General features: G+C 41.6%; 2 protein-coding genes across 2 annotated transcripts in view; one reads left to right on the top strand and one right to left on the bottom strand.

Annotated features, from left to right (window-relative positions):
* Nucleotides 1–201: 201 nt before the first annotated feature.
* LOC121530879 (ubiquitin-like protein 4A-B) lies at nucleotides 202–2,311 on the bottom strand. The gene is made up of 4 exons (XM_041836191.2): nucleotides 2,110–2,311; nucleotides 1,563–1,668; nucleotides 1,170–1,363; nucleotides 202–831 (listed from the first exon to the last, which is right to left on the bottom strand). The coding sequence occupies exons 1-4, from the start codon at nucleotides 2,155–2,157 to the stop codon at nucleotides 724–726; spliced, it is 456 nt and encodes a 151-aa protein (XP_041692125.1). The 5' UTR covers nucleotides 2,158–2,311; the 3' UTR covers nucleotides 202–723.
* Nucleotides 2,312–10,805: 8,494 nt separating this feature from the next.
* The window catches only part of LOC121587383 (cGMP-dependent protein kinase 1-like), a 30,140-nt gene continuing 25,198 nt past the window's right edge, over nucleotides 10,806–15,747 (top strand). Inside the window, exons 1-2 of the mRNA XM_045226988.1 lie at nucleotides 10,806–10,998; nucleotides 11,148–11,271. Of these exons, the coding sequence (XP_045082923.1) occupies nucleotides 10,806–10,998; nucleotides 11,148–11,271 (317 nt within the window). The remainder of the gene's footprint in view (nucleotides 10,999–11,147; nucleotides 11,272–15,747) is intronic.

Raw genomic sequence — 15,747 nt, 5'->3', positions numbered from 1 at the left:
CAATTTTATATAAAAATTGTTATGGTTGTTGTAAGTAGTAGTTGAATAGAGTCCCTATATCTTAATATAAATGGTTAAATATAATAAAAAGGTACAATTATGACTAAATACTATTTGAGGTAGATTATGCTATATTCAGTGTTTTATTTTATGCTAGGCGCCTAAGCCTATTGAGTACTTGAAATGAAGGTAAAAACAGTCAAAACCTTAATTTTTTTAATGCTTGTATAAACACAATATATACAAATCATACAATGACTGCATTGATCAACATTAACCAGAACTCACCTTCTTACAGATAGTGTTTTCTGTAAACTATCATTCATTTCCAACACATTGCTTATAAATAAGAACTTCCATAATTACTCAGTGTCCTCTTGTAACGTGACGTAGCAGCCACAGATAACTTTAGACCAACAGTCAAAAGCTATTGGCTCTCGTTTCAGTCTGATTTGATCAAGTGAAAATATCCTATTAATTGTACAGGAATGTCTGGAGAAAACAAAGAAAACAATCATTAAGACAGGCTGTGATCTGAAAGCTTTGCAGCTACACTATAGTCAACATTTCATGTTATCCCTGTACAATTAAACCTTTATCAGGCTGACAAGGGATTCTCAGCATGAAAGTACATTTACACCATCTCCCCTGCCATGCTCTTTTAAAATTGACCCACTGCTCCTCTGAATCGCCAGAATACCGTCAAGTCAGACAGGCAGGCTTTCAATCCATGTAGGATGTGTCCATGCCCTCACTGTCTGGGTGAAGCAGTCGCCCGGCCAGGCGCTCAATATCATCCAGACTGAGTTGCCGAAGTGAACGTTCATAATCCTTGTGGAAGAGAAAGCAGTGTTAATCGATAGCCTGAGAATGATAAAATCATTCATACAGTACAAAAGTAGTACCTGCAGTCTCAAGATGAGAACATTAAGTGAATTCTGTACTTCAGCGAAAGTATGTGGAGGGATAGTCTTACACACTTAATTGGTAATTATTGATGTAGTGTAGAAACTGAAGGCATTCAATGGGTGTGCATGCAAAGTAACTCATACTCTGAAATCAGAATAATGTACATTTCTTGAATGTGTTGTTTTGTTGGCGAGTATGATAAGATCTATGGATATGGACCAACAGCTACCTACTCTTGTTAATGGAAATACTGTCTGTACCTTGATTAACTGTTCTTGCACTTTAGCTGCATCTGCAGGGCTGAAGTGTTTCGCCAGGACAGTGGCCAGAGTCTGCCACACCCCACTGACTGCACAGCAACTGCTAGCCATCCCACTCCTCTCCCCTGCTGGACGAACCACCAAGTTTAACTTGGCCTCTGGCCCAATGGAATAATCACTCAATCTGTGTTCATCTGTAAGGAAAATGGACAAAGATGTGTATGGCTTTGTGATAGATGTACAGGTATGAATGTTATAAAGAATATTCAAGAATGCAGCGGGTCAATGTGTAACTTGGTAGATTCAGTGATGTCACATCCTCATGCACAGCTGCCGTACATCGACAACGCAAGGTTGTGTATGATTAGCTACAGTAGTTGGCCTCATAGGTACCTGCAAGGGCTTTCCCCTTGTAAAGCAATCGCTGCTGATTTGCAGGTATATTCAAACGTTCAGACACCAGTTCTTTCACCGTAGAGACTTTTTCATCTTCTGTGACCTGAAATTGTGACATAAAAAAACGGACATTTAATATTCTTGACAGTATTGATGTAATAGCGACAGCTCAATCACATTGCTATTGCTGAACAATTCCTCTTGACATGCTGACCATATCTACAGCAGGCACATTCTCTTCCCTAGTTCTGGTTTGGTCTACTAAGATAGGACTAACGCCCTGAACCGCAGAGCCACTGCTACGAACATGAAAGCTAGCTAGCTAGCCGACTCTGCTTTTGTTGCCAGCTTCATTTCCTGTAGCTAAATAATCAAGTTACAGACATGCTGTGAACACCCTCTGTATCAAGACACTCAGTAACTAGCTACAACAAATATACATTTCCTTTAAAATGTTAGCCCGTGATGCAGGAGAACAGCAGTAGCAGCTAGCTGACATAGCTAGCTACCGGCTCCGGTCTTCCTTTTGCTCATAAATGCTTACCTCTACATTGCACTCCTTTCCTTGAAGTGGTTTTACAGTTAGAATCATTGTATTGACTGTGTAATTGAGAACAATTCAACGTTATGATAACAGGTGTGTTGTTTCTCCAAACAGCCAAACCTTATCAGCAATCCATGTTCTAGTTACTTCCCAACTGCTTTTACTACGCAATATGCGCGTGCTGTGCGGAATATGGATTGACCAGTCAGGTCAGTAGATGCGGTACTTATTCTTCGATGAGGTTTAACGGCGGTTGGCAGCCAATAAATGTTGCACTATCGCCACCTACTACACTGGAGTATAACTCCCTTATACTTTGCTTAAAAAAAAAAATACAACAAACACCCTAACATCAAATACTACACTCACAATTTTTTAAATAATAATAATAACTACCGTACTCCACTATTTAAATCTATTTATTCCTCCTTCAGGCCAACAGCCTGAAAGCATGGGACACCACCACGTAACACACCCTGTAACTCTTCTGATGTCAAGTCTCGCACACCCAAATACCTCTCTGCAGCTGCCACCACAACCTCTATTTTCTGCGACTTACGTTCCATCCCTGCAGTACAGTTGATAACCATTGCTAAAAATGCCAAAAATCCAATCTTACTGAAACATATATCACTTGTTGGTTTATCCCTCTGTGCTGGTACATATCTACTACTCACACCACTCCTCTCAGGATTCTTCCCCCTTGACCCATCTTCCTCTAATTTCTTCACTGCCTCAGCATATGACAACTTCTGCACTACTCTAACCCTGGAAACCTCAACCTGCCTCTCTCGCACCAGACATTTCGGATCCCCTACAATTAACACATTCCACTACTTTCCCCAATGCTACACATTCATTTGTCTCATGCCCTTCTGCACACTTCTCACACCAAGGAACCCCCCTCCTACACACTGCTGCCACATGCCCATAAGCTTGACACCTGTAACAACGTAATGTATTCGGCACAAAAGCTCGCACCGGATAGCTTATATATCCTAACATCACTTTGTCGGGCAAAGACTCAACATCAAAACTCACGCCACCTCGTCTGCGTCGCACCAAATGACGAGCATCACAAACACTGGGAATCTTCCCCTTCAGTTGGTCAGCTTTCACATTTACCGCTACCCCAGTAATCATGCCTTTCAATGCGCCCTTTTCTTGAGAGCAAAACAATTCACATTTCTTGCCCCCATTCGTTTAACACGGAGCGCCTGCTCCCTCTGACCAGCAGAAACACAAACAATTATCACTAGACCCCTTCTGGTTACCCTCACAGCACCCAACTCTGTTTTCACCCATCTTGAAACCACAAATGATTCAGCCAAAAGGCAAGGGTCCACTTTTTCCAAAAACTCAATCCTACTGTCACAGACTCTTCTTTATCCTGACCCTCAGTGCAACCTCGGGCTCCGAGAACTTTACCACACCTACCACCTCCGATACTTCGCCCTCATTCACTTCCATTTCTCCTCCTGTCTTCAACTCACTCTGTTTACACTTTCTACCATTCTTCTTTACCAAACCATCTCCCTTTTTCCCACAATTTTTAACTGACTCAAGCTCACCCTCTTCCTCCCTCTCTCTCTTAGACCTCTTCTGCCTCTCCTTTTCTATCCATTCCTCCTCCGTATTCCAAGTATAACTCTCTTTATGATAGTACTGCACTTCTCCTGACATACATCTAGTTCTTGCCTTGTCTAGGGACAACATTTCTCCTCCGACTCCCCCTACTCTTCCAATTTCCCCCTACGTCCAATACGATACATTGTACTGATTTCTTTATTATGTAGACCCTCAAACACTGAAGTCAAACATGTTTGTTTTCATGTGACGCACATCCTTTCCAAACCAGTAGATGCAGTAATCTGCAGCCCCGCTACTTATGGCCTGGAGAAATATAACTTAACGCTCTCAAATTCGTAGATGCAGGAATTGTGCATGATGATATTACAATTGTTTTAAACATTTTCATCATGCTTTTGATATGGAGAGCATATTACACAAATGAACATATTATTTGTTTATAACATTAGGCAACAACATTAGAAATGTTTGAACTTGCTCATCAAATTCTTCAGAACAATTCCTTAGAGAGGAAGTGCCACAATGCCATATTGTAATATGATAACATGACATCCACAATTTTACCTACAAGTGCTCATATCTGTGGTCACCTGTCTGTTTTAGAAACTTTTGGAGAACACCCCCTTAATATTGAGCTGTCATGATAGAGTATACCTAATTACACTGGCCGTTTTAGAGCACTTTAACCCCGGGCGCATAGTAATATAATAATAATAATATGCCATTTAGCAGACGCTTTTATCCAAAGCGACTTACAGTCATGCGTGCATACATTTTTGTGTATGGGTGGTCCCGGGGATCGAACCCACTATCTTGGCGTTACAAGCGCCGTGCTCTACCAGCTGAGCTACATAGTAACCCGCGCATACAAGTCAATGGGGAAATACCTCTAATGACAGAGTTCCGCTACTTGAAGAGACTCATAGCTACTCCCAGCTTTTACTTGTTTATTTTTTGGGGGCGTTTACCTGCTGACGCCCAGAGAGGGGGCCCGACCCGTGGTCGAGGACACCAGGGGATGCCACTACATCCAGCCAGTTGGAGGTGGGAGAGGGCCGGAAGGGCATAGCCGCGGGAAGTAGGGGTGCTGAGTGTGCTGCAGAACCCCCCCCATTGAAGACAATAATCGCAACACCCTCACCTCCAAACTACTTCTTGCGGCTATGCGGAAGGGGCTGGGGCCGACCCAGTGAGGGGGGGCCAACCCTTGACCGCGGCCTAAGGGGGTGCAACTACATCCAGTCAGCTCCCTGCCCCAGAGGGCTGGAGAGGGCTGGACCGACCCAGTGAGGGGGGGCCCTACCCGCACGCCCACCAGGGGGCGCCACTACATCCCAGTCCCAGCTCTAGGCCTCAGCCTGCCCTCCACAAAACAGAGGGACAAAAAAAGGGAATTGTGTCCTACTCTTCCATGCAGAACAGCTTTAACTCAGCAACATTTGTGGGTTTTTGAGCATAAACTGCTCGTATCAGGTCCTGCCACAACATCTCAATCGGGTTTAGGTCTGGACTTTGACTAGGCCATTCTAAAACTTGAAATGGGTTGCTTTTTGGCCATTCTGAGGTAGACTGGCTTGTGTGTTTTGGAGCAGACTTCTTGGATCTGCAAGAACCCCAGCTTTACTAATGATTCAGCACTACGCAAATTGGTTTAATCATTTATTTACTAGCTAACTAAATAATAACACAGAATAACATACACACTTAATACATGAGAAAAAGTCCCTAGCGGACAAACAACAACATGACTGCTTGGTTACCAAAAGGGAGGGGTAGAGAGAGAGAGAGAAAGAGAGACAAAGAGAAAGAGACACTTATCGTTGATACATTTGGAAACTACCCTCAAAGTAATCATAATGCTTTTCTCACGAACCATCGCCCGTTTCGAGTAAGAAATCATGAATATCATGTATATCTCTGTTGAAACCAAGCCTTCTTGGAAAGGAGGTTTTGGCTGGGTCTTCGCTCAGCTCACTTGTAAGGCTCTGATTGTCCTGTGGATGTAAGGCTCTGATTGTCCACAAGGGTGAACAGATGATCTCTGCATGTGTATTTCCCACCGTAAAGCATTGAGAAGGAGGTGTTATGGTGTGGGGGTGCTTTGCTGGTGACACTGTCTGTGATTTATTTAGAATTCAAGGCACACTTAACCAGCATGGCTACCAAAGCATTCTGCAGCGATACGCCATCCCATCTGGTTTGAGCTTAGTGGGACTATCATTTGTTTTTCAACAGGACAATGACCCAACACACCTCCAGGCTGTGTAAAGGCTATTTGACCAAGAAGGAGAGTGATGTGTGCTGCATCAGATGTCCTGGCCTCCACAATCCCCCGACCTCAACCCAATTGAGATGGTTTGGGATGAGTCGGTCCACAGAGTAAAAGAACAGCAGCCAACAAGAGCTCAGCATATGTGGGAACTCCTTCAAGACCAGGTGAAACTGGTTGAGAGAATGCCAAGAGTGTGCAAAGCTGTCATCAAGGCAAAGGGTGGCTATTTGAAGAATCTCAAAAATATATTTAGATGTGTTTAACACTTTTTTGGTTACTACATGATTCCATATGTGTTATTTCATAGTTTTGTTGTCTTCACTATTATTCTATGATTCTACAATGAGTAGGTTTGTCCAAACTTTTGACTGGTACTGTATATCAAGATATCTCTTAATATTGGCCACCATTATTTGGGATATTTAAGTGATATAAAATAAAAGTGAACTATAACTGACAAGAATGAGTAGTTTAGGTTAATTTCCCATCCTTTGTGGGCTCTACCTGTCCAGCCTGGTCTCATAGACTAGACGTAATATAGTAAATGTAAATCCGGTATCCCCAAATTAGTATATGTTACGTTTGGTATATTTACATAAGACAGATGGTTACTTAGGCAAAAATGAAAGTAGGGTGGTTGGTCGCGCATATAACGTGAATGTCTAGGAACATCTTGCGAGTCCGAATATCATCACGGACAACTTTAGTATTTTAGCTAACTAGCAACTTTTCAACTACTTACTACTTTTTAGATACTTTGCAACTACTTAGCATGTTAGCTAACCCTTCCCCTAACCCTAACCCTAACCTTAACCCTTTTAGCTAACCCGTCCTCTAACCCTAACCTTAACCCTTTAACCTAAATCCTAAACCCTAACCCCTAGCCTAGCTAACGCTAGCCAGCTAGCTAACGTTAGCCCCCTAGCTAGAATTTATAACATATTATATGTTTTGCAAATTCATAATATATAGTCTGTTTAGCAAATTCGTAACATATAGTACGTTTTGCGAATTCGTAACATATTCTACGAAATGGGTGATGGACATCCACAAATGAATACATACCATACGAAACGTAACATATCATACTAAATGGAGTGTCTCAGATTTACGTACAGAATAACATGAAATGCTCTCAGACCAGGCAGCAGTGTCAAGCAGCAGAACCATGCATTTGCCGATGTAGGCTACTGTTAGCTGATAATGTTAACTTTGCAAGCTACCAGTAGAAACTCTGTACAGTTGGCTAAACATAGTGGTAAGTTGACCTAATGTACTTTTTTTTCCAAGCAACGTAGGCCTACCTAGTGAAGTTAGCTAACATTATCGCCTTTTCAACATTGTTTTTAACAGTGTTTAATCATGATTTCTGCTGACAGACATGATAGGCTACATAATTGATTGACGGACCATGTCAAATTGGCTATAGCTAATAACAGATCACGTCAATATGGTTAGTTAACAAGCTCACTTTTAGGGGATAAACTAGATGGCTATAACTAAATATTGTTTGATTTTCTTGCAATCTATAGTGGTGATGACAGAAGTCCGACTGACAAAGTTACTTTTTTAAATCCTGAATGAATCGTGAATAATGATGAGTGATAAAGTTACTGAAAAAACAAATATCATACCCCCAAAGAAATGCTAACCTCCCGTGTTATTGTAATGGTGAGAGGTTAGCATGTCTTGGGGGTATGATATTTGTGTGTCTAACTTTCACACTCATCATTATTCACGATTCATTCAGGATTATCTGTGATCATGGTAGCATCCACATTAATGTAGAAGTGTTTAGAAACATATTCTATTCTTATTTACAATAAAAGTGACTCCAAAATGACACAATACCTTATTTACCACTAATTTCTATTGGGCACAAAATAATCTGAAACACAACCAAAACAAACAACAAATATATCCAACAAATGTGTAAAGTCACAAGCTTGATGTAGTCATTGCGTGCTATGAATATTGAACCAAATACTTAACTTTTTACTACTTTCATACATATATAAGTGGGGGACTATCTACAAAAAGTGCTGGCGGAGGTCAGACACTCTCTCTGTGGGTCGGTCTCCCCTTCCTGGGGCCGACACCCCCTCTGGGTGTCGACCCCTTTCCCGGGGGGTTGGCCCACATTTTACATTTACATTTTAGTCATTTAGCAGACGCTCTTATCCAGAGCGACTTACAGTTAAGTGAGTGCATACATTATTATTTTATATATATATATATATTTTTTTCATACATCGAACCCACAACCCTGGCATTGCAAACGCCATGCTCTACCAACTGAGCTACATCCCTGCCGGCCATTCCCTCCCCTACCCTGGACGACGCTGGGCCAATTGTGCGCCGCCCCATGGGTCTCCCAGTCGCGGCCGGCTACGACAGAGCCTGGATTCGAACCAGGATCTCTAGTGGCACAGCCAGTACCTTAGACCACTGCGCCACTCGGGGACACATCACCTTCTGTCTGAAATGGCACGCCATTTCCTATAGACTGCACTAGCCGGGCCCTGGTCAAAAGTAGTATACTATATAAGGAATAGGGTGCCATTTCAGACACAACCTGTCTCTTTGTCATGGTTTAAAGACAGCCTAGTTCTGTCTTCGTCATGGTTTAAAGACAGCCTAGTTCTGTCTTTGTCATGGTTTAAAGACAGCCTAGTTCTGTCTTTGTCATGGTTTAAAGACAGCCTAGTTCTGTCTTCGTCATGGTTTAAAGACAGCCTAGTTCTGTCTTTGTCATGGTTTAAAGACAGCCTAGTTCTGTCTTTGTCATGGTTTGAAGACAGCCTAGTTCTGTCTTTGTCATGGTTTAAAGACAGCCTAGTTCTGTCTTCGTCATGGTTTAAAGACAGCCTAGTTCTGTCTTCATCATGGTTTAAAGACAGCCTAGTTCTGTCTTTGTCATGGTTTAAAGACAGCCTAGTGACCAATGCAATGACCCACAGCATGTACTGAAACGTACACAAACAAAACAGACATGAGTTCCACCAAACACAGGCAGTTTGACATGGTATTTTAAGACAGGGAATTTAGCAGTAAACTAGGAAGAATGCCTTGGAGTTCAGTGTTTTATTGAGTAGCTTAATTATACCACTACTATATATTCTCACAACGCTTCTCATTCACCAACCTGCCCAATATGTCTAGGTCTACTATGTCCATATTTATCAGTGTTGTAAAGACACGACAGACAGACAGAGACAGACAGGCAGGCAGACAGACACAGACAGGCAGACAGAGACAGGCAGGCAGACAGAGACAGACAGAGACAGGCAGACAGACAGAGACAGGCAGACAGAGACAGGCAGGCAGACAGAGACAGACAGGCAGGCAGAAAGAGACAGGCAGAGACAGGCAGGCAGACAGAGACAGGCAGACAGGCAGACAGAGACAGGCAGGCAGGCAGAGACAGGCAGACAGAGACAGGCAGGCAGACAGAGACAGACAGGCAGGCAGACAGAGACAGGCAGACAGACAGAGACAGGCAGAGATAGAGAGACAGGCAGACAGACAATCAGACAGATAGACAGACAGCATGTCCTAAGGGTTAGTGTCTCAGTTATTTGGGTCTTCCCATTTGTATGCAACATTTCCTGTGATTGAATGAATCATTATTTAAACTATCATATAAAAGCCCACCTAGTCTCTAGAGTGAGACAAGTGTAGAATGATAATAACAAGCGTTAACATCACCTGCAAATGCACACTGGACCGGTGTAAAAAGCGCGTATTAATATTATATTTGACACTTGAAAAAAGCAAGTGGAGAATGATAATAACAAGCGTTAAAATCACCTGTAAATGCACACTGAACATGGGAAAATATTACGTGTAAAAATTACATTTCACACTTGAAAAAAGCAACTGAAGAATGATAATAGCACACGTTAAAATCACCTGTAAATGCACAGTTGACGTTTGAAAGAATCATGTGGACAAAAATTCACATTTGACACGTGAAGAAAGCAGATGAAAAATGATAATTACAAGCGTTAATATCACCTGATATAAGAGCCAGGCATTTCCTGTGACACTACAGACATTTTCAATGCGTGTATAGTGGTATATAAGACGACCACATCGTTTGTACACCAATACACTTGCTTTGGACAGCATTATAGTAAAACGAGTGGTCGGGGTGAGACGATTTGAACCTTTTGGCTTAGTAAAACGAGTGGTCGGGGTGAGACGATTTGAACCTTTTGGCTTTCCATAAATCTGAGCGCAAAGCTTACTCGTGAGAGCCTTCAGGCATCATCCACGCTAGTCTTTCCGTAGCTACAAACCATTCACTCTTCCCTGACAGTATTGCGAGGAGTGCCTGCGCTGCACCTGTCCATGCTTTTACATCGAGTGAAAACAGAGAAGTCGTCTCACACAAATGAAAATATCAGTCAGCGACAGATGTGATACGACTGTTTAAAAGTAAAAGCGTTTCAGTTTTAAACAGTCAGGCATTTCAATTATTGGGACTTTCTTGCTGATGTTCTTCTGCTTAGACAGGTAGGCTACTGTAAGTGATTTTACTTTGTGATTTATAATTTTGTGCAATGTGCAATTAAAGTTGCATACCTGAATGCATGCATAATCTAACAATTTGACATATTTTGTTGCATGCTATGCATATTATTTAATGAACTGCATCCTCAGTGGGAATGGAGTTTCTGAGCTGTCTTTACAATCAAAGATAATGTAATTAGAATGTTCTGAAATGCAATAAATTAACAATTAACAATGTAATTAATACACACACACACAGTCTCTCATTCTCTCTCTCGCTCATAATTCCCTGGCTTATCACTTCTGCTCCCCAGAGGCAATGGGTACACTTCGAGACCTGCAGTTTGCCCTGCAGCTGAAGATTGAGGAGCTTCGCCAGAGGGATACACTCATTGATGAGCTAGAACTGGAGATGGATGCCAAGGATGACTTGATTCGAAGGTTGCAGGGTGAACTGGACCGCTACAGGGCCACCATCATCACACCCCCAGGGTCTTCTGGAGCTAGTGCAGGTAAGACTTTCTGCAGAAAGTACATCCACATTTCAAGCAATGTTTTAATTTTATGCTCTTATACATCTTATTTATAACATATTTATATCAATGCCGACGTAGGCTACATTGTATCTTGTTGCTCAAAGAAAGTGATTTCTTTGTTTCAGGGTATTCTGCACAGTGTGAAGAGTCCCAGAGAGCCAAAAGAAAGACCATATTGTCAGAGCCCGTCACGCTGAATCCAAGGCAACTTGCCCTGGCCAGCCTGAAAAGCTACAACAAAAACCAACAGTGAGAGAACACACCAAGGACATGTTCCCTTTGACCTGTTCCTCTTGAGAAATGTCAGCCTGGTCTCATAGAATAGACATAACATACTAAACGTAAGTCAAGGACACTCAAACCTTAACCTTAACGCTAACCTATAGAGGGCTTGCAGTTGCATCACAAATCAACTAGCAACCACACCAGGCGCCACGTTGGAAGACCAGAGTCAGTCTGGTGGAAGTCCTCCAATCGTCCATATGGCTGGCTGCGTTTTGCTACCACCAGAAACTTTGGGGAGATTGCCCATTATTTCATTTTTCTAAGGACCCAGAAAATGGAGACAGTGGGAGAACCTATTCAAGTAAGTAAATATATTTAGAAAATTATAAAAAACAATGTAGCTATTATTAGCTGGCTAGATAGTTTCTACAGAAACTTTTGTGTGCAGGCTAACTGAAATGAGCAGCTAACGTAATGTTCGCTAGCTAGCTAACTTTACATACTGTATATTTTTCTGCAGGCTAACTCTATAGCTAGCCAAGTGAATTAAATATCACCAGCTAACTTCATATTAGCTAGTTAGCTAGCTATTTTGATGTATTTATCATTGTAACTCTAAATGCATTTGTAGCTAGGTAGCTAGCTAGCTAGCTAACAGCCATGGAAGAGGGTGAAAGGATTAGCTTGCAGTTCCAGCTGTCAGAGAAGGTAGAGTAGGCTACTCTGGATAGGGCAGTTACCTTTGTGGGAGGACATTATGAAAAGATTCTCCAGTTCCAGTCCCTAGCGAGAAAAACTATGAGGACAGAGAGATAAAGCAACAATAATATTCAGTGCTGTCTAATTTGAGTATAATGCAGCCTGTTTCTTTGTGATGTTTTCTGTCCTCAGATACAGAGAACTGTGAAACCCTATCTGCAAATGAAGATGTCCTAATGAATGTCCCAAGAGAATAAAGGTGCATCCTTGTATACCATGGATTATATGGATTGTTCCAGGCCAGCACTAACACACCTGATTCAATTGATCAAACCTAATTAGTTGATAATCAAGTGTCCTATTGCTGGGCTGGAACAGTCTGCTCAACCAGTAGATCAGGGATCAGTGGAGTGAGGTTGGCCACCTCTGGTATAGCTTACTTGTACACTTTGAAATTATATGAAATAGTGTTGACTCTTTTGAAGTGAAGTGTTTAAACTTGTTGAACTAGTGATGAACTAGTGTCAATGTTGATTAATCACATATCACAATCTTGCAATAAAGAGGGGAAAGGGTTCTGTCTCTAATGTTTCTGTGTTTCTGAGATGTATTATCAAAAGTAAATGTAATTGCTAAAGTATACTTAAGTATCAAAAGTAAAAGTTTAAATAATTTCAAATTCCTTATCTTAAGTAGACCAGACGGCACAATTTTCTTTTTTAAATGTATGGATAGCCAGGGGCACAAACCAACACTCACTGTTTAGTGAGTCCGCCAATCAGAGGTAGTAGGGATGACCAGGGATGTTCTCTTGATAAATGCGTGAATTGGACCATTTTCCTGTCCTACTAAGCATTCAAAGTGTAACGAGTACTTTTGGGTGTCAGGGAAAATGTATGGAGTAAAAAGTACATTATTTTCTTTAGGAGTGTAGTAAAGTAAAAGTAAAAATTGTCAAAAATATAAATAGTAAAGTACAGATACCCAAAAAAAACTACTTACATAGTACTGCTAATGTCTCCAGTCATATAATGTCTCCTGAGTGGCGCAGTGGTCTAAGGCACTGCATTGCAGTGCTAGCTGTGCCACTAGAGATCCTGGTTCAAATCCAGGCTCTGTTGTAGCTGGCCTTGACTGGGAGACCCATGGGGCGGTGCACAATAAGGTAGGGGAGGGAATGGCCGGCAGGGATGTAGAGCATGGTGTTTCCAACGCCAGGGTTGTGGGTTCGATTCCCATGGGGGGTATAAAAAATAATGTATGCACTAACTGTAGGTCGCTCTGGATAAGAGCCTCTGCTAAATGACTAAAATATAAAGTGTAGTAAGATTGCATCAAAGGACAAATTTTTCCCGTGCAAAGGAAAGAAACGTCTCTGATATAGCCTATAGGCCTATACCACTACGCGCTCATTAATAGCCTAAATTATGACTATCCAATCTACTCATCACATTAGGAATAGAAGGCTTACATTAGTCTGCAAATGTGATGATAGATGCATGCAATCCTTTGTTATAAGGTACATTTTTATGGTGAGCAAAATTACTTCCGCAAAACTTGAAACTCACACAACACATGCTAATAACTAGACTACAAACTATCTAGCTAGCTAATGTTGGCTAACTTAGTCTTGTTGTTAACACCTGGTTAGCCTAACAGCTAAACTAAACTTGAAACCGATCAGACTTACCAGTGATGAAATGATTGGAGTAGACGTACTGACGGCTATCTGGGTTCAGGTCTTGACGTTCAAAAAGGTTTCTTTGCTTTTTCTGACAGTTCCTGTCTTATCTCCTTGGTGTTTCATGATTGCGGTTAATCTGTTAAAATAAAATAAAATCATGTTGTCTTTCCTGTCTTGTTAGAGCAGCCAAATACTGCACAGAAATTGACCGTGGTGATGAATCAACTAGTTTTAGGCACTGTTATCATGCAGCTTGGGGTAGCCAATCAGCTGCTGTTGTCGAAAGAATTGATGTGGTGGTCTTCCAACATGGCCGCTAGAAGCCATCGTATGTCAACTGGCAACCCTCTATAATCAAGTGCTGCTAAGAAGGACCTAGTTAAACTGCAGCTGGCCCAGAACAGAGTGGCACGTTTTGCTCTTCATTGTAATCAGAGGGCTAATATCAATACTATGCATGACAGTCTCTCTTGACTAAGAGTTGAGGAAAGACTGACTGCATCACTTCTTGTTTTTATAAGAAACATGAATGTGTTGGAAATTCTAAATTGTTTGCACAGTCAATTTACACACAGCACTGACACACACACTTACCAGACATGCCACCAGGGGTCAGTGCTTGAGGCATTACTACAGACCCCCGGTTCGATTCCAGGCTGTATCACAACCGGCCGTGATTGGGAGTCCCATAGGGCGGCGCACAATTGGCCCAGCATCGTCCGGGTTTGGCCGGTGTAGGCCGTCATTGTAAATAAGAATTTGTTCCTAACTGACTTGCCTAGTTAAATAAAGTTAAAATAAAAAAAGAAAAGAAAAGAAAATACAGAGCCATGATTGCATGGAACTCCCTTCCATCTCATATAACGCAAGTGAACATCAAACCTGGTTTCTAAAAACTAATAAAGCAACACCTCACGGTACAGTGGCTCTCCCCCATGTGACCTAATTGTTGTGTGTACAGTATGTACTGACATGTACAGTATGTGTAACTGATAAATGCACACACACACTACATGTACAAATGTATGTACATTTTAAAGTTTATTTTGTCTGTAATGTCTTTTTTGTTACGTGTCGGACCGCAGTAAGACTAGCTGTCGCCATTGGCGTCGGCTAATGGGGATCCTAACAAAATGAAATCAAACCTTAACCCCTAACCCCTAGCCTAGCTAACGTTAACCACCTAGCTAACGTTAGTGTTAGCCACCTAGCTAACGTTATAACAACAAATTGGAATTCGAAACATACCATACGTTTTTTGCAAATGTGTGACCTATCGAACAAATTGCAAATACGTAACATATTGTACGAATTGCAAATCGTAACATACCATATGAATTGTAATTCGTAACATTTCATATGAAATGAATGATGGACATCCACAAATTAATACCATACGAAACATAACATATCATACTAACTGATGTGTCCCGGATACACGTTTACTATGTTACGTCTACCCCTGAGTCCAGTTTGGAAATCTTCTCTTAAAGGCCCTTAAGGCTGATAAAGTGTTTCCTGCACAGACACAAAAATCAATAATGATTTTCATTGATTTATATACACTGTATGACAATTGGCTCAAGGCTTTAGTGCCTTTGTTGTCAAACACTAGTCACAATGACATTACTTATTGATTGCCTCCCACACTGTTTACTACTTCAGGTCACAGGAGCTGATTCAGACCTCCTTTTTAGAGAATTACTTTCTAAAGAACCTGGAGAGTGGACAAATCCTGGCTATAATGGACTGTATTGTCACGAACCGGCTCAAGTTCGTAACAAAAGGGAGACACGTGGAGACAAGGAGTACTCAAAGTATATATTTATTAATTAAAGTAACTAACTGAAATAACAATGGGGTGTGTAATCAGTAATCAGTAGTGTAAGTGAGTGTTTGCTTGCATAAATGTAATATAGAAAAGTGTTGATAAGTGCCAAAGCAAACAACCCAAAAAAGGCCACAAAAATATCACAACCAAAATCAAAGTATCTGCCTGGAGAGAGTCTCCTCAATGACTGTGGAAGAGTTCCATTTATGCTGGGACACACCCGGCCAAGGTGTTTCCCATGTAGCTGACGACCCTCCCAACTCCGCCCACCGGCATCCTAATAAGG

This window comes from Coregonus clupeaformis, chromosome 18 (assembly GCF_020615455.1).
Source record: "Coregonus clupeaformis isolate EN_2021a chromosome 18, ASM2061545v1, whole genome shotgun sequence".
In the NCBI taxonomy this organism is placed as follows: domain Eukaryota; kingdom Metazoa; phylum Chordata; class Actinopteri; order Salmoniformes; family Salmonidae; genus Coregonus; species Coregonus clupeaformis.
The sequence above is the reverse complement of the archived record's forward strand: the minus strand, read 5'-3'. Positions and strand labels throughout refer to the sequence as shown.